Genomic DNA, 24625 nt, shown 5'->3' with positions numbered 1-24625 from the left:
ATAGTTTTTACAGTTCATTAGCAGTGTGTAAAACGATCAGTGTTGCAGTAATTGTGATGCTCTTTGCATGAAAAAAATGTGATCCATTAAAATTTCACCTTTTCTTAGAGAACTGTGACGTTAACTTAAAAAGTGCAGCAAAAAAAAGTATTTGGCATCCAGGGATGTATTAACTCCCAAGTATGTGGCAGTTTAAGGGTTAGAGCCCCAAAATGCAACCGAAACGCCCTGCACCTTCTAAGGCTTCTGGCAATAAAAACGCACTTGCATGAATTACAGTACATATAGAGGTAACATCGGTATTTTACATTCTAGCACTGCGGATGACATATCTGTACAGTACTGTACAGTATACGGGTTTACCTTTACATTCTTTTTTTTCAGGTAATGTAGTAAGTTGAGGTTGAAATGAAATTAAAATGTTTTGGGGGCATATTTAGGATTTAAACTATAAAAATAGGCGTTTTTTGGTTTTTTTTTTAAACCACATCCATAATTTGTGTTTTTTTCACAATTCACGGGTGCTCTAGGAACACAACTCCTGCAAATTTTGGGGATGTACTGCATAGATATACAGATTTTTGTATACACAAATCATCGTAATACTGAATATCATAAACATATATCCTTTCATTTCAATTAAGGGTTCTTCCTTAGGAAACTGTGTCATTTTATGTTTTATGTCCTAAAACTCTGTGATGGCCAGTGCAATTTCCTACACTATGATGTGTTAGGCTGGTGAGACAACTTCAACAGAGGCCCAACAAATCAACAGGCTAACTTAAAGGGCAAGCTCAGTTATAAGACATGCTCTAGAGTCCCTGGAGGTAGTAGCACAGGAGATGAAACAAACCTGGGTGCCATTATGAACAATGCTGCACATCATCTCTCTTGCACACCAACACTGAGAATTTTGAGCCAACAGCAATACATCTAACATAATGCCTAACTGACAGCCAAGTCAGAACTTTTCTTTCTTTTTAAACTTCCTGCTTTATGGTCATTCTGGTATGTATTCAGGCTGAAATGGGTGTGTATATTTATTTATTTACCTACCTATTTATTATGTATTTATTTAAAGAGCTTCTGTAAAAAGTAAAATTTCCCCCAGGGACTAATAAAGTTCTATCTATACAAAGGTGCCACAGAGATGGTGGAACAGATATTGCAAGTGGATATGCGATTTTGTAGTCCAAATGATGGGAGTGTCTCCACAGGTTAGAAGTTCTTTCACAAATGCCAGCACTCCACACCCACTGTGCTTTTCAGTCTACAGCGTATGCACTTTTGGGAATATACATCTTTAGCTGGATTCACTACAGATGTAACGGCATGAGTAAACATGGATATTACTCAATATGGTGGCTGTTAAGATAAGCCTTTTATAGTCATATACAATTTTCCTATAATAAGCCTGCTGCAGATAGTGCTGAAATCTTTGAGTTGGGGTATGGCAAAAGTATAACATTTTGGTTAAAATTTTGCTTAAACCAACAATGCATACAATATGGGCATGAAAATTTGAACAGCAGATAAAGTTGGTGAATTGGAAACTGAATGAGTCTGCAAAGAGGTTCTTGCATAAGTTAAGCAGCTCTCAACTAATCACAAATGCCATATAATATCACAAAACAGTTTCACTTTTATCAAGTAGAATTTTCCTTGAGTCAGCTTTGTCTTTTGGTATCCGATACCCTCAACCCATAGGGATCTGAGCCTCTTAGAAGTTGACTGTAGAACTGTGACAAAACTCACCATAACTTGTGTCAATTACCAAGATCTTTTCACTGAACCATTAACACATTGCTGTTCAAAATATAAGCTTTAAACAGGATTTGCAAGGGATTTTCATATAGCTCTGAACAGTGTTCTCCCCAGAAATTTTTTCCAGCCGGGTGGCAAGAAAAAGTAGCCGGGTGGGGCAGGATGGAGAAATTTGGTGGTGGGGAAAATTAAATGGGTACTATTTTTATTAGTTAATTATTATTAATTATTTTCCAAAGCTCAATATGACTTTCTTTTTTAAGGTTTGACACTTGTGCCAGAATATTTCTATTAAATTTAAAAAGTATCCAATTCAGGATCCTGCAAACCTAACAAAAATTTTAAATAACAATTGTTAAGACATAAACCAAGAGGCACAAGTATTGTCGCTGTCGGAAGAAAAGTGAAAACAATGAAAAGAAGCATAGAAAACTTGAAGAAAAATTAAAAAATATTCTTCAAAGCCAACTTGCATATGCAGAAGGTGTCTTCAGTTAAATATGTATTCTTCTTTTTTCCTAGAGGCCCAGTTTCTGCAGCTTTCCCATAATCAAAGTCCTTAGGATCTGGGCCCTCCAAGGTGATCACTCATCGTACACTGTCGTAGTGACTGTACTGCAAAGTTATCATACAGCCATCTAGTGTCACTGGCCATTTTAAGCTTAATCTAGGGAATGTTCAGAATATTTTGAAATTTCGTTAAACCAGCCAACCTAACTGAAGAATTTTAGAAGAAATAGCATAGCTGCCTAAAGATGTTCAGTTTTGTTAAATAAGGTATAGCAGCTGCTGCTTGGGCACTTGTAAGGGCCAATCAGCGGTTTACACAGTGGCAGTTGACCAAGAGTCCAGATGTTTTATCTCTAAGCAGTTTTGCCACACCTTTCTGTTTCCCAATTATAACAGCCACTCCATCTGACCCTAGTCCAACCAGATTAGTAGTTTTCAAGCCTAGAGTGTCCATAGTCTTACTCAGTGTGTTGGTTATAGTCTCCGCTTTGCCATTAATCATATTGCGGGTTGATACAAAACTAATTCTGACCTCTTTAGTGACCTGGCAAACATATTTAATGTAAATAATTAATTGTTTTACATCAGAGATATCTGTGGTGTTATCACACAGAATACTGAAAAACGTTTCTGTGTGTATATTTTTCAGTATGTTAGATTTTATTTCTCAAGCTAAGACATCCAGCAGCTCTTGCATTATTCTTTTAGAGGTGTAATGTGCATTTTTACCAATATTAAGATGTTGTAAAAAGGAACAACCTATTTCTTTACAGTGTTCCAACAGCTTTTCAAACAACGTTGTATGTGGCAACTCATTTTTTGCCAACCAGTACATGGATCTTAAAGCTCCCACAAAGGCATCTCTCTGTAAGTTAACACAGATACAGATCTTTCAATTTGACCGATTCCAGTTTGCTCTAGTACACACTTTCAAAAAAAGGTCAGCAGAAGACTCAATGTGTGTTTTACTTTTTTCATGGTCCAGCAAGCTTTTTTTTCGAATTCTTGTGTATGGCACATTTACCCAAGGTAACTCCCTTCTTGGGGGTGTCTGTTTGTTTATTTCATGCACAATGAGCACCACATAACATTTTCTTTGACCATTAGCCAATCAAAATCTTTAAACTATTGTTTGTTTATGCCAGTTAAGCGGTACAGAACTTAGATTTATCAATTGGCAGAGTGTGTGCTGAAGAGACTTCCCCAGATGGACCATCCTCTGCAATATCTTTGCCTGAAATTGCCACATGAGGAGTTGAAGGCACACCTTCATTAGTTTGTGACGTCTCTTTTCTGAAATAACTGAGCAGTGTTGTTTTCTGAACACTTCTTTTGAGTGGGAAAGGGAGAGCCTGTTGGATATTCAATTCACAATTGCAATACGGCAAGGTATGTTGAGAATAAAGTCGACATTTCCACTTTTCCACATTTCTCCTTTATTCTCGCTGTTTATCTCGAGATTAAATTCGACATATTGACTTTATTCTCGTAGTTTGTCATTAATGTCCATCCATTATCCAACCCGCTATATCCCAACTACAAGGTCACGGGGGTCTGCTGGAGCCAATCCCAGCCAACACAGAGCACAAGGCAGGAAACACCGCAGGGCGCGCGCAATACACACACACTAGGAACAATGCACCTAACCTGCATGTCTTTGGACTGTGGGAGGAAACCAGAGTACATGGAGGGAACCCACGCAGGCACGGGGAGAACATGCAAACACCACGCAGGGAGGACCTGGGCGAACCCTGGTCTCCTAACTGCGAGGCAGCGGCGTTACCCACTGCGCCACCATGCTGCCCCTGTCATTAAAGTCGAACATCGTAAAATAAACTTCATCTTAAAATAAATGTTTAATTTACTAGATTTTCTCAAACCCCGTCATAAGTTATGTAGCAGCATGTCAGCATGTCAACTTTATTCTTGTCATAAGCATCAAGATTAAAGTGGAAATGTCCAGAATAAAGTCAACATCTAGACTTTATTCTTGACATATAGTTTTTTTTCCCTAATATGCTTCCGTACAAAACCCTCAGCAATTCAGTGACAAAACTTTTGCTCAGGACACAGTGTGTGCTGCAAGGGTTTCTGCACGCTTTTTGCAATACGGACGCAGGTCCAAATATGAGCAAATATAAGAACGGCAGATGGGGTCACTTTAAACAGGAACCACAGTGAGTGCTACAAGGATTTTTGCACACAGAACACACCTAATGCTTAAACAATTGGTTTGCTTTGTACTGTACAAGAAGAGAGCTGCTGTACGCTCAACCGCACTATACAGACTGCACTGACAGTGAGACCAGAGATATCACTTCCTGACACCTTTTTTCTGATATCTGACAGGCCGGTTCAAGTAGACTTTTTATTTTATTAGTACTCCTCTTGCCCACCCACCTCCACATCCTCTTTGCTTATGAACTGCTGCTCCGCTCCCGCTATTAGCATGTACAGCCCCCTTTCGCCCGCCCAACTCTCCATACTCCTTACAACTGTATTAAGCTGCCACACCCCAACTATTACCATGTACAGCCCGCTCTCGAAACCCCACCTCCCCTCTGCATCTCTGCATCGCATTCAGGGCTCTGAGGGACTGCAAAGCCAAATTAAACTTATTGCAGAAAGAGAAAAGTTGTTTTTGATAATGCAAGAACCGTCCCAAAGTCCGGATAAAAGAAGGAAGAATAAATAAAAAAAATATATAAAAAGAAGAAGAAAGATTATACCTTGATTTAGTGACAGCATGTGTAAACTCCCTTTGAGGACAATAGTCCATCACCACCCCTTGGGCAGCTGGAGGAATTAATGAGGGAGAGGAAGAAGATGGTCCCAATGAATTTTAAAAATGAACAGTTTCAGCCAGAGAGGGATGAAGAAGCGGGAAAAGGGATGCCTAATATAACCGATTCTGACTCCTCAGGGTCAAAAAACATGAATATGAAAGGATGGAATTTCAAGCACCATTAATACAAGTGCCCTTTCCGCAATATAATGTACAACAGCCTGACTCAGATTAAAACTGTCCCACCTTCATGGTGCAAAGAAACTGGGACCTGCAAGAATTAAAAGAGGTGGTGCAGGAATTGCTGAACCAGTTCATGACAATGAAGAAACAATTAGATGACATATATAAGCCAAATACTGCAGAATGGATTCAGGTCCTTAGAAGGAAAGCTCATTTCAGGCTGAAATGATGTGAGAGTGCAATGGACAGAGACTCTGGGACGACAGGGGTTGATAGTGGCCAGTTCAGTGTTCAGTTACGAGCACAAATAAAAGCAAAATATATCAGCCCTTTAATGCCCAGTGAACTTTGACAAGACTTGATGGTCCACCTGTGCCTTTGCATTTCAGTTACAAATAAGGAGTGAAGGTTGCATCAGAACAGCACACCGCCTTGCACTGACCACCACCATTACATGCTTGTATGCTGCCTTGATTGTTCATGTTTGTTTCAAAAAACAGCAAAAATCTCTGCTGTCCAGGGTTGCTCTTGGATTACAGTATTCAAAATCATTTTACTGTATTGCATGATTTTTGGACTGTATTATGATGAAGTCTGACTCTTGGACTTTTCAGCTGCTGTTTTCAGAAAAAAAGACTATTTGCCTAACGAACTGTTATATCTCAGCAAAACTGGCTGGAGCAGTATTACTCTTTTTACAACAATCGCTTTTCTTCTGGAGTGGTTTTACCACATATCCTCATTGCTAAATCCTCTCGTTTTCAGTGGCATAATGTGAGACAATTGGTAATAGCATGTCCAGAAGGGGAGGATTGGGAGTATGTGGGACCTAACATTTAGTTCACCTAGATAGATCTGTTAAGAAAATAGCAGTAGAACTAGTTGTACCTGTAACCCGATCTGTTCTGTCATTTATCTTTCACTTCTCCACCTAAACCCATGCTGTTTACCCTTAAAAATTTTTAGTTAGATTTGCTCCACTCATCTCTCTGGGTACAAGGGAAATAATATTTTGTCTGAATAGCTCATGCTGAACCCTTGGTCATTTTCCCAAAGTCATCCTTCCGTTTACATTGTGCACAATATCTTATTTCGTTTGAGGCTGGGACTGGTATTACAATTGTTTATGCTGATTTAGTTAAGCGGGTGCTATTATTCCGATCCAATACTTTCCTATTCTTCCAGTTAGAAAGCATATGATTCATGACGATTCATTCAGGACCTCTGCGGAGTCAATGCTGCTATACACCCTAGGACTCCTATAGTCTCAAACCTTCCACTATTCTCTGTACTGTCCCGCCACTGCTATGTGGTTTTCTGTTACTGATCTTGTGAATGCTTTCTTTTCAATTACTGTACACCCTGAGTCTCAGTTCTGGTTCGCATTCACTTTTAAAGGGAAGCATTGGACCTGAACTGTGATGCCGCAGGGATATACAGAGGCTCTGTGTGCGTGCATGTGAGTGTGTGTGCACGTGTGTGTGTGTGTGTATGGACAAGAATTAGAAAAGATAAAAAGTTGAAAGGTTATTGGCCAAAGGGGGGTGGTGTCCTGGTGTAATATGTAGATGAGTTGCTTTTATGTTCTGAGGCTCAGGAATAATGCGAAGAAGACACAAAGGCTTTGTTGGTCTTCCTAGCGGAAATCGGGCACAAAGTGTTCCAGAAAAAGTTGCAACGGGTTGAAAGAAAATGAAATACCTGAGTCATGATTTGACTTCAGGGGAATGTGCACAGTCTGCAAGACGGCAAGTTATGTCTGTTCTTGGAATGTTATGATATTGATATTGCCGGCAATGGGTTAAAAAAAGATTTTTTTTTGCTGAAAAGCACAGCCACTCCAAGAATTAGCGACCTTCTAATTTGGTTTTGACTGATAAAATTTCATGACGGAGCAGGCTGAGAAGGCTTTAACTGATATAAACTAAATTTTGATGTCTGCGCTGCGTTAAGAGTTCGACTATGTAGTCTCGTCCTTTCACTCTGTTTGTGGACGAGAAAGGGGGGTGTATGACTGCAGTATTAACTCAACAACAAGGAAATAGACAATGACCGGTCACATACTATTCTAAAAAAAAAAAAATTAACAAATAAAACTGGATCCAGTGGCTGCTACAATCCCGACCTGTTTGAAAGCAGCTGATGCAATAACAGAGGCCATATTAGCATGCTCAGATGTTGTTCTCATGAGTTTATTAACTGTTAAGGTACCACATGCTGTACATTCCATCTTAGTACAGACAAAAACATCTCATTTGACAGGTGCGCTTATGTAGTGAAGTGTGAAGCTCACACAGGGAAGACGAATCCAGTAAATGAGGGAAATGCAAGCAGACGTGGGCAAAGAAAGCCCAGGATCCTACTTCACCACTAACTTCTTTATTTCTATTACAGAAGGAGGAACAAGAGTCACACAAGGATGCAGTATTATCTCTACGAACTGTAGCAACGGAAAAGGAGATAAAGACGTTGCAGAAAGAGGGATCAGATAAAGCTCTGAAAGGAATTTAGATCCATCCATTAACTAAACATCCTTTTTTCCCAAAAGCTTTCTTTCTAGGAATTGCAAAGGCTGCGCATGGTTTGGCCCACCCTTCCAGAAGATGCAATGATGGCACAGGTGCAACAATACTGTCATGCCCGGGGTTTTTCTAACTTTGCTGATCAGTTCTGTAAGAGGTCTACATTATGGCGAAGATTTAATGTAGGAAAAGGCTTGCAGGTTTGCGTAGTGCCTTACAGATAGAGTGCATGAACAAGTGAGGGAAACATGGTGAACTACCTCACTACTGTAAGGGCAATACACTATTAAAATGTGCTCTGTACCCTGTCAAATGTCACTATTGAAAGATGCTCAACTCTAAATCCAGCTACCTACTTCCCACTGAGGGAGAGGGGGAACCACATAACTGCCAGGATGAGATAACAAAGGTCCTAAAACCTAGTCCGACCTCCAGGAAACTCTACTAGAAACAGGAGAAATTCTTTATGAGGATGGCTGTTCCTTGGGATTGGATGACAGAACACTCTCCACCAGTTATGCAGTGGTCAAGGAAGACCACTTACTTGAAGCAAATCGAATCTCTTCTAGTTTAAGTGCACAAGCAGCTGAGCTAATAGCTCTCACTCGAGCTTGCCAGTTGTCTGAAAGGAAGGTCATAACCATTTACACAGATTCCAGATCTGCCTTTGGAGTCTTCCATGATCATGGGGCATTATGGAAATTAAGGGCATTCAAAACCAGTACTGGTAAGCCCATACAACACCAGAAATTAGTGGAATCCCTTCTAAAGCTATAACAGAACCATCAAAACTGGCAATAGTTAAATGCAAGCCCATTACTGGGAAACAAAACCCAGTCAGCCAAGGAAATGAACTGGCTGACCATTTTGCTAAACAGGCCGCCTGTAATAACACACCAGTCTCTTTATTCCAACAGAAGGATGACAAAGACTCTGATAATCAAATTATTTCTTTACAGAGGCTACCACTGACGAGAAAGGATAAAGTGGTCCCAAGAAGGATCCCTCTCTGCTGGGGTCTGGACCCATAAGCAAACTAACAAACCTTTCCTCCCAAAGGCTTCTTTTCCAGGAATGGCAAAATTCTCACACGGCCTGGATCATGCAGGAAAAGACACTATGACTCAGGATGTCGAGCGCATTGGGAAACCACAGGGTTCTCTACATATGCTGAACAATTCTGCTGACGATGCGCACTATGCCAAAGGTTTAATGTAGGTAAAGGTACTCAGGTAAGCCCCGCCGTCACTCCTAACCCAATGGGTCCCTTTGAACACCTCCAAATGGATTTCATTGAGTTAACACCATCTAAAGGCTACTGTTATTGCTTGGTAATTGTCGATGTGTTCTCCCGATGGGTGGAAGTTTTCTCTCTAAACATGCAGATACAAAAACTGTGGCTAAAGCTTTAATAAAAGAAATCATTCCAAGATGGGGAATATCACAGAAACTGCATACTGATAACGGAACCCACTTTGTGAATTCTGTAATAAATGAGCTGACTACTTAGCTCCAGATAAATGTGCATCATTACTGCAAATACCATCCCCAAAGTGGAGGTATTGTAGAAAGGTGCAATGGTACCCTAAAATCAAAATTGGCAAAAATCCCCTGGCCTTGATGGGTTTGAGAGGAAGAACACATCGGCAGTTGGGACTATCACCATTTGAAATTTTAACTGGACGCCCCATGCCCATTGGCATGGTTATCGGAAATGTTACTCTGCATACTGTGGACAATGATCTTCTCTCTAGTCTTGCAGGTCTCCGAGCCTCCCTGAAGGAAGTCCACGAACAAGTTAACAAGGCTTGGCGGACCGGTCCCCCACCAACAGAGTTCAAGATCCCCCTTGGAACCTGGATACTGGTCAGAGACGCTCGAAGGAAACATTGGCATCAACCTCGCTGGAGGGGACCATTCCAGGTGTTATTATCTGCACCTCACACTGTTAAATTCGAAGGACTTCCTGCCGGGATCCACGTCTCACATTGCAAAGAATGGCATTCTTAGTTCTATTATTAATAACTTTTTCTGTCCCCTTGAACATGGGACAATGAACTTATGGGGACCTTCCCACACTAACTGACAATTCCCAAATCCCTGATTACAACCCTTTGCTTCCGGAACTTTCTCCCTCTTCTGAATATGATGATATTGTTCCCGATGATTGGGTCTGATCATTCTCATGTGCACATTTTATGTGCAAAGGGGGGAACTGAGGAAGAGAAAACATTATTATTTAACTCACAGATATCAAGGACTGTGTTTTGAGTTGATCATGCTGCAGAGAGCTATATGATTTGTTGCCGATTTATGCAGAAAAGGAGTTGGGCTTTGTGTACAGCATTAAGGGACTAACTTTTATCATTTATAGGAAAGGCTGACCTCTGATACTATCAGAAGACCCGGTGAAGAATGTAAGATCTTTATGGACTATAAGAATGTTTAAATTGATTCTAAGTGTGTATAATTAGAAGGGTGTATTCCTTAGGAATGCAAATGGCTGTCTGTTTCATGTTTTAGGACATTCCAGTATATCATAAATTAAAATATAACCTTAAGCTATGCATAACCTCAGAATGAACTGCTAGATGGTTTTTTTTTTCTTTTCTAGGATATAAAAGAGAGAACGTTTTTACTTTAGGGATTCTGCCAAAATCCAAATCAGTTGACTGAGTTGGAAAGAGGCAGTCTCACATTCTCTCTACTCACCAAGAATTAAGAATAAAGAAATTATTTTTACTTTAATAGGGTTTAAGTTCTTCCGTTGTTTTCGACTTCAGCGCTCACACCTTACAAAGCATCAGAGGTATTTCATTAGAAATTATTTCTATTTTAATTCAATGTAAACTTCTATGCATTATCAATATAAGGGACCTTAAGAATTTAAGTAAAAATAATTCAAAAGATGTGCAAACATACAGCATGTACATTTGTCATTACACATAATATGTTGAGGTTTCTGGAGTTAAACAATATTCTATGATGCACGGTGAGCATTTACAAATGTGTAAATGCTCTTGGATGTTAACAAGAGTATTTATGTAATTTATATTTTTTGGGAGAGGAACCAATATTCAGCATTAAACCAAGCCATACACACTTACTTCCTGCGTTTCTGAAGATCGATTAGTGGCTTGATGCGATTTCCCTGGTCCCAATGTTCTCTCTATTGAGTTATCTTTTTGCACCAACATCTGAAAACAGAAGAATGAACTATTTACAGTTTAAACATGCACAACTATGTCAAGTTATTTTATACTGTAACATTTTCTTGCATAACTAAAATATCAACTACGTTTAGAGCAGAGACCTGTGACATCTTCTAAAACTTACTTTATGACCCCTTAAAACCTTTAAAAGGGTCAAACAAACAACTGCATCTTAGTGTACATAAAAAGCTGTAATAAGTAAAATACTCCATCTCTTTAAGATCAGTGCTTAAAGTTATAGTTTGAACCCTGAACCAAAAGAAGGTGATTTCAGTTTAATAACTTAATAATAATTGGATAAATAAGAAATCAAAGAAAAATTAAGTATTTGTGTTAAAATAAATTTATCCAATATGAAGGTTATGAAGAGAATCTGCTTGGCAGAAAATATGATAATCAACTCATGGTAAAGTATCTTTTTGTTATGAAAGTGCCTCATTTTAAAAGAATGCTAAGATGGCCAGAGATAAAGAACAACCTGCATACTACAGCTAACCAGAACTGCTGAGCAGTTTATCTGGTTCAGTCTGAAGAATGCTGGGTAAGAATAATAAGTGCATAAAGAGTAATGCATGAAACTAAGGCATTAAAAACTGAATAAAACAAGAAAAACCCTGAAATTTTGAGCTGCATTCATATTGGTATTATATACAATATTCTTCAAAATTAAGGTTTCAAAAAAACTGCCATTTTTTAATTAGGAAAATGTATTTTTACAGTTGCCTTACAAAAACTTACTGCTTTATGATTCTCCATAAACTGTTGATGCTCTCTGTACAATGCCGAAACACTTTCTTCCAGATGGCCAAATTTGGTATCAAGCTTGTAAATAGCATCACACATCATCTAGTCATACAAGAGGTAACAAGAAAAAGTTAAACTCCTCTTGCAATATTCATTGCAAACAAATATGCAGACAGCCATAATGCCATTACAATCTCAAGAGATCAGGAATGTATAGACTACAAACTTGGCTTATAAGAAAAAGTCAACAGAATCTAGCAAGCTAGTGAAAGCATGAGCAGAAACAAATCTCAAAATGTAAAGTTTACAACTCATTACCTGACAGCAATTTAATATATTTTCTAGGACTTTTTGTTGATCACTCCTGCAGACATCTGGAGTTTGAACGACCTGTTGGTTGAAATTATAAAGTGCTATGAAAAACGTGATGCTTACCAGGTCATTTTATCAGAAACAGTGGCCAACAATGCAACAGATTTTAATATAAATTTATCAAAAAAAGGGAACAATAATAAAAACAAAATGCTGTGTACCTTCCAAGTGTACCTACACAAATGTCTTTTGATCAACTGGGTAGCTGAATATAGTAGCAGGCTTTCCCGCTAAAATAAAACAAATTTAGATATCGGTTGCATTTTAATAATTCAGTAGACATACAAATATATATATACACATACTAATAAAAGGCAAAGCCCTGACTGACTCACTCACTCACTCATTCATTCACTCACTACTAATTCTCCAACTTCCTGTGTAGGTAGAAGGCTGAAATTTGGCAGGCTCATTCCTTACAGCTTACTTACAAAAGTTGGACAGGTTTCATTTCGAAATTCTGCGCGTAATAGTCATAACTGGAACCTATTTTTTCGTCCATATACAGTAATCCCTCCTCGATCGCGGGGGTTGCGTTCCAGAACCCCTCGTGATAGGTGAAAATCCGCAAAGTAGAAACCATACGTTTGTATGGTTATCTATACTAATAAAAGGCAAAGCCCTCACTCACTCACTCACTCATCACTAATTCTCCAACTTCCCATGTGGTTGGAAGGCTGAAATTTGGCAGGTTCATTCCTTACAGCTTCCTTACAAAAGTTGGGCAGGTTTCATTTCGAAATTCTACGCGTAATGGTCATAACTGGAAGCTGTTTTTCTCCATTTAGTGTAATGGAGATGAGCTTGAACGCTGTGGGGGGTTTAGTGTGACATCATCACGCCTCCCACGTAATCACGCAGTACATAGAAAACCAGGAAGACCTCCAAAAAGCACTGAAGAAAACATGCATTATATAATTGAGAAGGCAGCGAAACAATAAGAAGCGAGCGAGTGACATATACAACCATATTCATGAGTTCTGCTACTTCGGAAACAAAGCACGATGTAAACCTACACCTGAAATTAAGTTCATAGACAGGCTGCCGCTGGCGTTTGTAATTTAGTGCCTGCCCATATAAGGCCGTCCGTCAGCGGCAATCCAATAGCAAACTCCCACTAAATATTCACGGGTCAAGGATTGTGCTTATGCAGAGGAAGATGAGATGGTCAGGCTGGTGTTTGGCACAAACTCAGCGAAACTGCGAGAGAAAGTTTTAAGTGCCAGGACTAAGGTAACATTAAATACAGCCATGGACATAGCACGAGATGGCACCAGCACAACTGGGGAACTTCGCTGCATGTACACCGAGCGGCTCACGTGAACTGACGCAGTGCACAGATAAAAAGCAACAGTTCCAAAGAGAGCTGAACAAAACCGAATTACACAATTGAAAAGGCAGCAAAAAATATGAAGCGTCTGATACATACAAGCATATTCATAAATCCAGCTGCTGCGGAAACAAAGCACACGGTGGAAAAAGTCAATGTCCCGCTAAAGGAAGACAGTGTAAAAAAACCTGTGCATGCAATGTGTCAGGTCTCAGATAAAGAAGAAGACGAGCTGTTTATTGATGCAGTAAGAAACGAATCGATGAAAGAAACCTGTCATCTTTACAACGATTGACAAACACGGAATGTAACTTGAACACAACACATCCTACAAATACGAACCTGATTGAAAGAAATAATGATAATCAAATCCTTGATGACAGCAACACTCAGTAACACTCACAAAACAAATACTGTATATTGACAGTCATGTTACGTTATTTTTAAAATGTTCCCTTTTCTTTTTCATAGCTTTTTTAACACACTACTCCACTGCGATACGCGGGTATATATATATATATATATATATATATATATATATATATATATATATATATATATATATATATATATATATATATATATATATATATATATATATATATATATATATATATATATATATATATATATATCCCGATCTACATACTCGAATAATGGATACTTTATTTGCCATCAATGATTGTTTTGGTAAAGCCATACTCAGTGTATTCATTAGATGAACGGTAAAAAGGAAGAGCGAGGGAGGATGACTTATTGAGGCATGCAGGCTGTAGTCGCCAACTCTATCTGAATTGCGCGATCACATTTGAAAAAATATATCTTTTCAAGTTCTATTTAGTCCATATGTGTCAAACTCAAGGGTCGGGCCACATCCGCCCGGCGTGTAATTATATCCGCCCGCAAGATCATTTTATATACTGTATTATTGTTATTAAAGGCCGGGGTATATGAAGCGCTGGTAACACAATAAACTACAGATCCCATAATGCAGCGCTTCAGCTGCCTTGCGAACACTTACGCGTTAATCAAGTCTAGCTTATGATGCTGCAAGTTATTGCGAAGCTAGCTCACACGATGCTGAAGAGAAAAGTTGATTCTGAAAATAGAGCCTTTAAAAACCGATGGGAGGCTGAGTATATGTTTACTGAACCCGTGTGTCTCATTTGTGGAGCTAATGTGGCTGTAATTACAGAATTTAATCTAAGACGGCACTATGAACAAAACATCAGGGTAACCTGAAAGACCTGAATGCAATGCAGAAGATACAGAAAGCAGAAGAATTAAATAAGAATCTGACACTTCAGCGGACGTTTTACCGTGCACAATCACAAAGTGATTTCAAGTGAAGCTGCTTTTATGGGAGACACAAATGCACCAGTGCAACTTGCCCCACTTTCCCTGTTGCCAAGTAATGTTGAACCAAGTCGTCACTACGGTGTTCCCAAAATCGCACTTTGCTGATAAACTGAGCGCACTGAGTTTGCACGGCGCTTTGGTGACTTTGAAGAACAAAAAGTCCGTCTACATGCGGCTCGAACCTTGTGCATGTTTGGTAGCACATATCTGTGTGAGAAGCTCTTCTCAGTGATAAAGACTAACAAAACAGCACACAGGAGTCGCCTCACTGATGAGCACCTGCAATCCAACCTGAGAATCTCCACAACACAGAACCTCACACCAAACAGAAACGAACTTGTGGCCAAAAAAAGATGCCAGGCGTCCAGCTCTAAAATGACATATGAGCAAAAACAACTGAATGATTTGATTTGTTATTGCTGAAAGGAACACATTTTATTTATATTTCCAGGTTTTGTTATGCAGCATGTTCATATTTGAATTTGTATAATTTTGACAGGATATATTTTTATGGAGAGCAAAATCTTTTGGGATATTTAAAATCTAAGTTTATTTTTATATAAAATTACATAAGAGTAAAGAAATTTGAATGTTTGTTCTTTTAACGCTTACTTTATTTCTAACTTGTATAATTTAGACAGGATATATTTTTATGGAGAGCAAAATATTATAAGTTGTTTAAGGTTTGAGTTGATTTATTCACGAATAATATTCCTGTCTGTTTTACCATTCCTACCAAAGATATTTCTGTCGACTAAATAAAAATTCCTTCTATTTAAAATTTAAATAGAACTTGAACAAATACGATAGTTCATAATATCCACGCAGACTTGCACGTAAGAGCGGGAGTTATCCGTTTTAACAAGCAGCGTATTGCACTGATACGAAATAGCTGTGTGTGTATATATGTAGATATGTATGTAAATGTATAATATATATATATATATATATATTGTGGCAGTAGGGGGCAGTAGTGCCCTCGAACCCTCAGGTACAACTCCGGAGACCAGGTAACAGTCCAAGGCTCTTTATTATTTTTTCCCACAGTGCACCAAGCACCTTCCACACTACTCATAAACTCTTTAAACAAACACAATAACCTCTCCTCTCGCCCAGACACTTTGCTCCTCTCCCACCCAGCACAGCTCAGTGTCTGGACTGAGGCACCGCCCTTTATAGCCCCTGACCCGAGGTGTTCCTGTCCCAGCAGTCCACAGTTCCTTATTCCTTCCGGTCAGGGCAATCAGTCTTTCACATCACCCGAGCACGCCATTCCTTCCCGCCACGCGGACTGTGACGCACTCGGTCATAAGGCACGACCGATCCCACAAGTCCCCACAGCGACTCCTGGTGGTCCCCAAGGTATCCAGCAGGGCTGTGTATAAACACTACAGAGTCCATAAGGCCCTGCTGGACCTCGGGCACGATCCTGGTGTCGGAGAGCTCCTCCTGTCGGCCTGGGGGTGCGGACCGGCCTGGGAAGCCGGCAGTCTTCCACTATATATATATATATATATATATATATATATATATATATATATATATATATATATATATGACAGCAACACTCATCACTCACAACAGTGACAAAACAATTACATTGCCAATCATGTTACATTATTTTCAAAATGTTTCCTTTTCTTTTTCATTGCTTCTTTAACACACTACTTCTCCGCTGCGAAGCGCGGGTATTTTGCTAGTTTTTATATATTTTAAGCCCTTATAAACTCTCCCACACTGTTAACATTATTAGAGCCCTCTAGACATAAAATAACACCCTTTAGTCAAAAGTTTAAACTGTGCTCCATGACAAGACAGAGATGACAGTTCCTTCTAACAATTAAAAGAATGCAAACATATCTTCTCTTCAAACGAGCGCCGTCAGGAGCAGAGAATGTCAGACAGATAGAGACAGCGTGAAAGGAAAAACAAACAATCAAAAAATCAATACCTGCTGTTGGGCTTTTAAGTATGGGCACCACGATAAAGCAGCCGCAAAGAAGGGAGCAATGTGAAGGTAGTCTTTCAGCATTTTTTAGAGTAGCCTCCGTATCTTCTAAACAAACAGCCTCTGTGCAAACAGCCCCTCTGCTCACACCCCCTCCGTCAGGAGCAGAGAACGTCAGAGAGAGAGAGCGCGCGAGATTAAAGCAAACAATCAAAAAATCAATATGTGCTTTTGGGCCACCCCGATAAAACGGCATTTCTTAGAGGAGAGTCCATATCCTCTAGGCAAACAGCCTCTGGGCAACCAGCCCCTCTGCTCACACCCCCTCCGCCAGCGCAGAGAATGTCAGAGAAAGACCGAGAAAAGCAAACAATCCGCTCGGGAAGCACATTGTATATCATTGAGGAGTTTTAGTTAATATGTAATACATGCTCTGATTGGGTAGCATATAAGCCATCCGTCAATAGCGTCCCTTGTATGAAATCAACTGGGCAAACAAACTGAGGAAGCATGTACTTTAAATTAAAAGACCCATTGTCCACAGAAATCCGCGAACCAGAGAAAAATCTGTGATATATATTTAGATATGCTTACATTTAAAATCCACGATGGAGAGATGCCGCGAAAGTCGAAGCACGATATAGCGAGGGATCACTGTACTATAATAGACTTTTGCTCAATGGCCGTGGGAGGCAGAGTTACGCCTCCCACGTAATTTAGTGCCTGCCCACATAAGGCCGTCCGTCAGCGGCAATCCAGTAGAAACACTGCCGCTAAATATTCACGGGTGAAGGACTGTGCTTATGCAGACGAATATGAGATGGTCAGGGTGGTGAATGGCACAAACTCAGCGAAACTGCGAGAGAAACTTTTAAGTGCCAGGTCTTAACTAACATTAAATAAAGCTGTGGACATCGCTATAGATGGCACAAGGACAGCTGGGAACACTGAGCGGCTCACGTGAACTGACGCAGTACACAGACAAAAAGCAACTGTTCCAAAGAGTGCTGAACAAAAACCGAATTACACAATTGAGAAGGCAGCAAAAAAATATGAAGCGTGTGGCACATACAAGCATATTCATAAGTGCAGCTACTGCAGAAACAAAGCACACGGTGGAAAAAGTCAATGTCCCGCTAAAAGAAGACAGTGTAAAAAAAAAACCTGTGCATGCAGTGTGTCACGTCTCAGATAAAGAGGAAGACGAGCTGTTTATTGATGCAGTAAGAAACGAATCGATGAATGAAACCTGTTATCTTTACAACGATTGACAAACACGGAATGCAACTTGAACACAACACATCCTACAAATACGAACCTGATTGAAAGAAATAATGATAATCAAATCCTTGATGACAGCAACACTCATAACACTCACAAAACAATTACTGTATATTGACAATCATGTTACGTTATTTTTAAAATGTTCCCTTTTCTTTTCATAACTTCTACTTCTCCACTGGCGATACGCTGGTATATATATATATATAAATGTATATATATACCCGATCTACAGTACATACTCGCATAGACAAGCCACACGCTGTGGCGCAATTGTAGAGTCTTCGCCTCTAACGCCGACATTCGAGGTTCGATTCCCGAGAGGGGATGCACGGAGTATGTACGCGCGCTACCTGATTCATTTTACCTTCGCATCTCCTTGGTTTGGGACGTATGAAAAAATATTCGGTTAACGCAGAATCATGTTACGTTATTTTTAAAATGTTTCCCTTTCTTAGCACAAGCACAGCTGAGACGCCGATGCATGTATCTCCATAACGCGCTAAAAATAACGCATTTAATCACACTTTCAATTCCAAGCAAACGGGAACTTTTGTCAATGCATGATTTCCTGGTACATCCATTACACCGATGCACACATCACAGCTACAAAAATGTTAGAGTCGGAATAAAGCGCGCTCCTACGACTGATCATTTCGCTACCCGAGAAGCCTTGATAAAAGCATGGTTTTGTGCACACTGAAAAGCAAGCAAAATTAGATGCATTACAGAAAGCGGACTTTGTGGCTCTTACTGGGGATCATTGGACTTCCGTGACCGTTAGCAATTCTAATTACATCTAATTACAAAATGTAACGTAACATTGACTTCTTTTCAAGTTCTATTTTGTCGACACAAATATCTTTGTTTGGAATGTAAGGCTAATTTACTCTTTACATTTCTATGGGGAGAAGAAGAAAGATTTATGCAATGATGCCTACATTTAACTTACATTACTACCAAAGATATTTCTGTTGACTAAATAAAAATTCCTTCTATTTAAAATTTAAATAGAACTTGAACAGATACGATAGGTTATAATATCCACGCAGACTTGCACGTAAGAGCGGGAGTCATCCGTTTTAACAAGCAGCGTATTGCACTGATACGAAATAGCCTGCCCATTTAATTAAATTAAATTAATTTAATATACACATATACATACACATACATACATACATACATACACGTGTACATATATACACACACATATATACTATGGGGTGCCAAACAGACAAATAAATTGATTTTGTGAATATATAAAGTCGGCGTCAGAATATATAAAGTCAAAACTTGAATATACAGTGGTGTGAAAAACTATTTGCCCCCTTCCTGATTTCTTATTCTTTTGCATGTTTGTCACACAAAATGTTTCTGATCATCAAACACATTTAACCATTAGTCAAATATAACACAAGTAAACACAAAATGCAGTTTTTAAATGATGGTTTTTATTATTTAGGGAGAAAAAAAAATCCAAACCTACATGGCCCTGTGTGAAAAAAGTAATTGCCCCCTTGTTAAAAAATAACCTAATTGTGGTGTATCACACCTGAGTTCAATTTCCGTAGCCATGAGTCAGTCAGTGAGTGAGTGAGTATATATGTTTATGTGTGTGTGTATATATATATATATATATATATATATATATATATATATATATATATATATATATATATATATATATATATATATATATATATCTATACTAATAAAAGGCAAAGCCCTCACTGACTGACTGACTGACTCATCACTAATTCTCCAACTTCCCATGTAGGTAGAAAGCTGAAATTTGGCAGGCTTATTCCTTACAGCTTACGTACAAAAGTTAAGCAGGTTTCATTTCGAAATTCTACACGTAACGGTCGATAACGGTCGACAACGTCCTCCATGTTGAACTTTCTTATTTACGTGAACTGACTGTGAACGCCGTACGCAGAGAACAAGCAAGAGCTCCAAAAAGCGCTGAACAAAAAACGCATTACACAATTGAGAAGGCAGCAAAAGAATATGAAGCGAGTGAGGCATACAAGCTCATAAGTGCAGCTACTGCGGAAACAAAGCACGGTGTAAACCTTAAGTTTAAATTAAGTTCATAGACACGCTGCCGCTGGCGTATGTCATGCCTACAATGAATACGATATTCGCGAGATACAAGTTTAATGAGAGGACGCAGGGTATAAACGAGACTTTTGATCATTTTGTAACAGAGTTAAAATTGCTGGTGAAGGACTGTGCTTATGCAAACTAAGATGAGATGGTCAGAGATAGAATAGTGTTTGGTACAAACTCAGCAAAAGTGCGAGAGACACTTTTAAGTGCCGGGTCTGAGCTAACATGAGATAATTGCTGGTGAAGGACTGTGCTTATGCTTCATGAATATTGTTCCACCTCTATGTATTTTATATGCTTTGCTGACTGTTGGGTTAATTTGGTTATTAGGAAAAGCTGAGCACATAATGAATAACAACTCTTATGTTATCTACATAATTGAGAAAACAGTTAAAGTGAGAATTATGCTTCAGCGACGATTCTGTAATGTGTATGGTACACCTCTCATCATGTTTACTCTCTGTAAATTTCTTTCAGGGCCTTTTCATATGCTCAAAGTGAATAATGTTTAAAAAAAACATTTTTGAGCTCAGGCATGTGAATATACCATAAAATTTTTTATGGATCCTAAAATTCTCAGCTAATCTCAGAGTATATATGGTAAGTTTAAAATGAATTGTACAATAGATGGCACTGTGGCACACGGTGTTTTGCTGCTGCCTCATAGATCCAATGTGCTGGATTCAAATCCCATACGCAGTTATTCCTATCATTTGAAAACTTATGAAAACAAATCCTTAGTTATTCCTAGAAAATGTGAGAGAATTCCAAATTGAAGTGTTTTCTTTTTAATAATTTTTTTAAAATTCCTTATATTTTCATGCACCTTAAAATTGCTGAAAGGGCTGAAGGGTACACAAGTCCATAGGTGATAGAGAATACCTTAATACTTGCCAATTGTGTCCATTTTTCAAGGCAAAAAGTGTTATTGAATATTGATCCATGTCTTGAGATGACACACATATTTCAGAACAGTGTCTCCATGTTGGTTTAAGAAAGAAAACAGCAAAAAGTAAAACACTGTTGAGATATTCAGCCATTTTAAAATTAGATCAGCTGTGAACTTTACTTCATTCTGTCCCCCAGCAACCTTTCAGTCCGAGGGTTGTCGATTCACCTCAGAAAGTAATTGCCAAGAACTGTTATTGACATTATTGAATATGAATGCCGACATGAATTGTACACCCTATTCTACAGCTGGACAATAATAAAAGTCACATGTTATAATCATATATATTCTTTCACTACACAGAAGCTTGTTTCATTATTTCGCAAATACATGCCACTGCTGCTGCTGGACTGAAAATGGACATGTATGTTTCAGTGAGCGAGAATACTGAGCAAGAATACAGCATGCAAGAAATATTGAGCCAACATTACATACATTGCTTGAAGTGCAACCAAATCACTGGTAGTACCTTGTATTGTTGGTATTCTGATTGTTCTTGTTATTCACATTGTGTTATTATCTTTACCCCCTCCCTGGAGATCTGAGCTCTTTCACGTTAATATATGATATCAAAAAGCAATAGTAGGGGAATCTGGTGTAGGAACCCGCTCTAAAATCAGTCAGAGTGTAAGGTGTCTGTATGAACAAGCAACCACACTTTAATCCCTATTAATAAGCATACAATCAATCTATGTTCCTAACCCACTTATCAAGGGCAGGATCGAGGAGCATTTGCAGGCATCAGGTGCCAAGACAGGAAAAATCCATGGACATGGTGTCAGCCCTTCACAGGGTAAGCGCACACACACACACAGAGGCTTGAGTGAATTTATCAAGGTCAATTAACCCAAGTTTAATTTTTTGAAGTTTAGAAAATTCAGCACTGAGGTTTGAATAAAGGCATACTGATAGTGCAGAGCTGTCAATCCTGCCTCCAGGGTCAGGGTCTGCATGAGTTTTGCATACTCTCCCACATAGTTACAGATTAAATGGGATAAGTTCATGTCAGCAAGATTAATTCTTTTATTACTATATCCACAACAAGAGAGCCACATTTTGCGGTGCTTCAATCTGGTTGCTATATCGTACTCTACCTTTTTCAGAGAAAGGGTGGCTTGGCTTTTTCAAAAATCGGAGGCTTATACAAATTAAAAACGCAATTCTGTATGATCATTATTATTTGTGCAAAGTACAATGAAATCTATAGGAATAGTTAAAAAAAAAAAAAGGGAAAAAAAAAAACACCTGTCTGACTATATGGTGGCCAGTTACAGTATATTATATTCCACTCTCAATATCATAAGAAAACAAAGATTAAAGCAATACAAACATCTTCAGTTTCAGGAACACTAAACTTTAAAATAAAAAATAAATTAAGTTGTATAAATTTAAAGCTTTTAAGTTTCTAAATAAAGATAACATACCTCTTGTTCTACTCCGTTGGAGTCTAAGGTATCTTCCAGTGATTCTGTGCTATGAATTGAGGGAGACTGGTGTGGAATATTCTTTTTTCTAAATCCACTTTGTGACCGATAACCAATCACAGGCTGTAAAGCTTTTATATATAAAAAAAAAGAATAGAAAAACTAATGTTAATATTTGACCTGCAATGAGTTTAAACAGACAACAGATACACAAACATTTTTAAACATAGGACTGTCAAATTATTTTAGCAAAAAAGCAATTTCTGTTTTTATTTTAAAAAAAGTCAAGCCAGGTTTATAAAAGGTATATACAGTCACTGTTGAATTTATGACACATACTAAATGTAATTTGGCCTTGCTGTCTCCAGATGTTGGAAGGGAACATGACGAAGGTAAAAGGAATTACTTATTTTCCAGTTTTGATAAAATTTGGACTGGGCCTTAACATATCTACATGAATTAAAATGTCCCCACTTTGGCCCTTAATTCTCAGTTAAACAATATAATCTGTGCAGTCTAACCACTTAGGACAGACTTGAATCAAATGAATCCCTCATCACTAATGATAATCTTGTATCAGTTTACAAAGCAAAGAAACAGATGTGAAAAGGCTCAAAGATTATTTCAAATTTTAATAGTGTCTCTGTGCATGTTAAACAAAATCTCACTAGGTAATTTCACATTCACTCAACATTAGTTAAGAAAATCAGTATCAATATATTGTATTTCTACAGTGACCTATGGATGATGGAGAACCATCTTTATCATCAGAACATCATGCCTTGAGACTATGGAAGAAAATGTATGGTACTGAACCCATACTAGCATGTCTTGGTATAAGTGGGATAAAAAGACTTTACCCTTTATTATTTTATTCTTGTATAGTTTGCTCATTACATATTGTCATAAGCACAGAGTGAAGGAAAAAGTGATTAAAATCATTGTTTAACTGGGAAATCGTACACTGTGTGCTAAGGCTTCTATTTTCTACCTGTCACACATACCGGAGTGAAATCCATGTGAAATCACAAGAAATTGTTCAGACACATAATATAACCATAATCATTAAGCTATTTTTGTTGTTTGCAGGAGCTTCTCTCTGGGTGCAGCCTGGTGTTACAAGTAAGATCATTGCCAGTGTCTCTTACAAGTAAGATTGTGTGTATTTCACAAACAGAGCTCCAGAATGCACTCAATTTGATCAGGGACAGGTTGTTCTTATACATTTAGCAGACACCTTTGTTAAAAGCATTAAAAAGCATTACAAAAAAAAAAAAAAAATAAGTAAAACAAATGTGTATGATCAGCTTTAAAAAACAAACTTAAAATTATAATTTCTTAAGACACAACAAATCAAGCCTAGCACAATTGTTTTTTATGCTAAATAACATACTGCAGTCAAACAATAACACATCTGGCTGATAATTCAAAAAGATTTACAAGGAAAGCAGAGGTAGACAGCCTGAGCGATCCGAAATGTTTTTTTCCCCAATAGCATGTTTTCAAAAAGCAGTAGACGATGTGGTGTGTAGAACTACACATGTCAATGAAGTTAACAGTGTGCTCAGCTCAATCACCGAGTTTGCGCCATTCCAATTAGTCAAAAGGTGCTCCATATGAAATGTAAATCTGGACCTTAGCTAAAAATGTGACTAGAGCATTTTCATGGACTCTCTGCAAGTTGCACACGTACACACATACACACAAAACGTACAGTACATGCTGCTTAGAAATTTGATTTAATTCAAATATGAAGGTACTGAAATTGTTTTAATATAAAACATTCAGTTATTGGCTCAGATAAAAGCTCTTTAACCCACATACTATAATAAAATGGAACAGCAACATGTTGCCTAATTAAAATTAAATTAAACTTACTCAACAAGGGATCACTCTAAAAATGTATCAGTACTATCCTCAACTACCTCACTTTACAGTATTCATTGACAGCACTGAATTACTGTAAGCCTTATAATCATGTTTACCCTTTACTTTGTCTCGTCCCTTTTTAAATTATGTTTTCTTGCTGTTTCATTCAATGGGGAGAGACAGACGATTAAACTTTGATCTAATTGACTGGCTTGTTATACAAGACTGGATCAATACAAACCATTTTCTGTCATTAAAATG

General features: G+C 38.3%; 1 protein-coding gene across 2 annotated transcripts in view; it reads right to left on the bottom strand.

The window, feature by feature from the left end:
- The window catches only part of LOC120523596, a 91338-nt gene that overhangs the window by 30896 nt on the left and 35817 nt on the right, over positions 1-24625 (bottom strand). For both annotated transcript variants that reach the window (XM_039745034.1, XM_039745033.1), the window contains exons 4-7: positions 22496-22626; positions 12039-12110; positions 11715-11822; positions 10872-10961 (exon numbers count right to left, since the gene is read on the bottom strand). In XM_039745034.1, coding sequence (XP_039600968.1) covers positions 10872-10961; positions 11715-11822; positions 12039-12110; positions 22496-22626 — 401 coding nt within the window. The remainder of the gene's footprint in view (positions 1-10871; positions 10962-11714; positions 11823-12038; positions 12111-22495; positions 22627-24625) is intronic.

The sequence above is a fragment of the Polypterus senegalus genome, chromosome 2 (genome assembly GCF_016835505.1).
Source record: "Polypterus senegalus isolate Bchr_013 chromosome 2, ASM1683550v1, whole genome shotgun sequence".
Lineage (NCBI taxonomy): Eukaryota > Metazoa > Chordata > Cladistia > Polypteriformes > Polypteridae > Polypterus > Polypterus senegalus.
The sequence above is the reverse complement of the archived record's forward strand: the minus strand, read 5'-3'. Positions and strand labels throughout refer to the sequence as shown.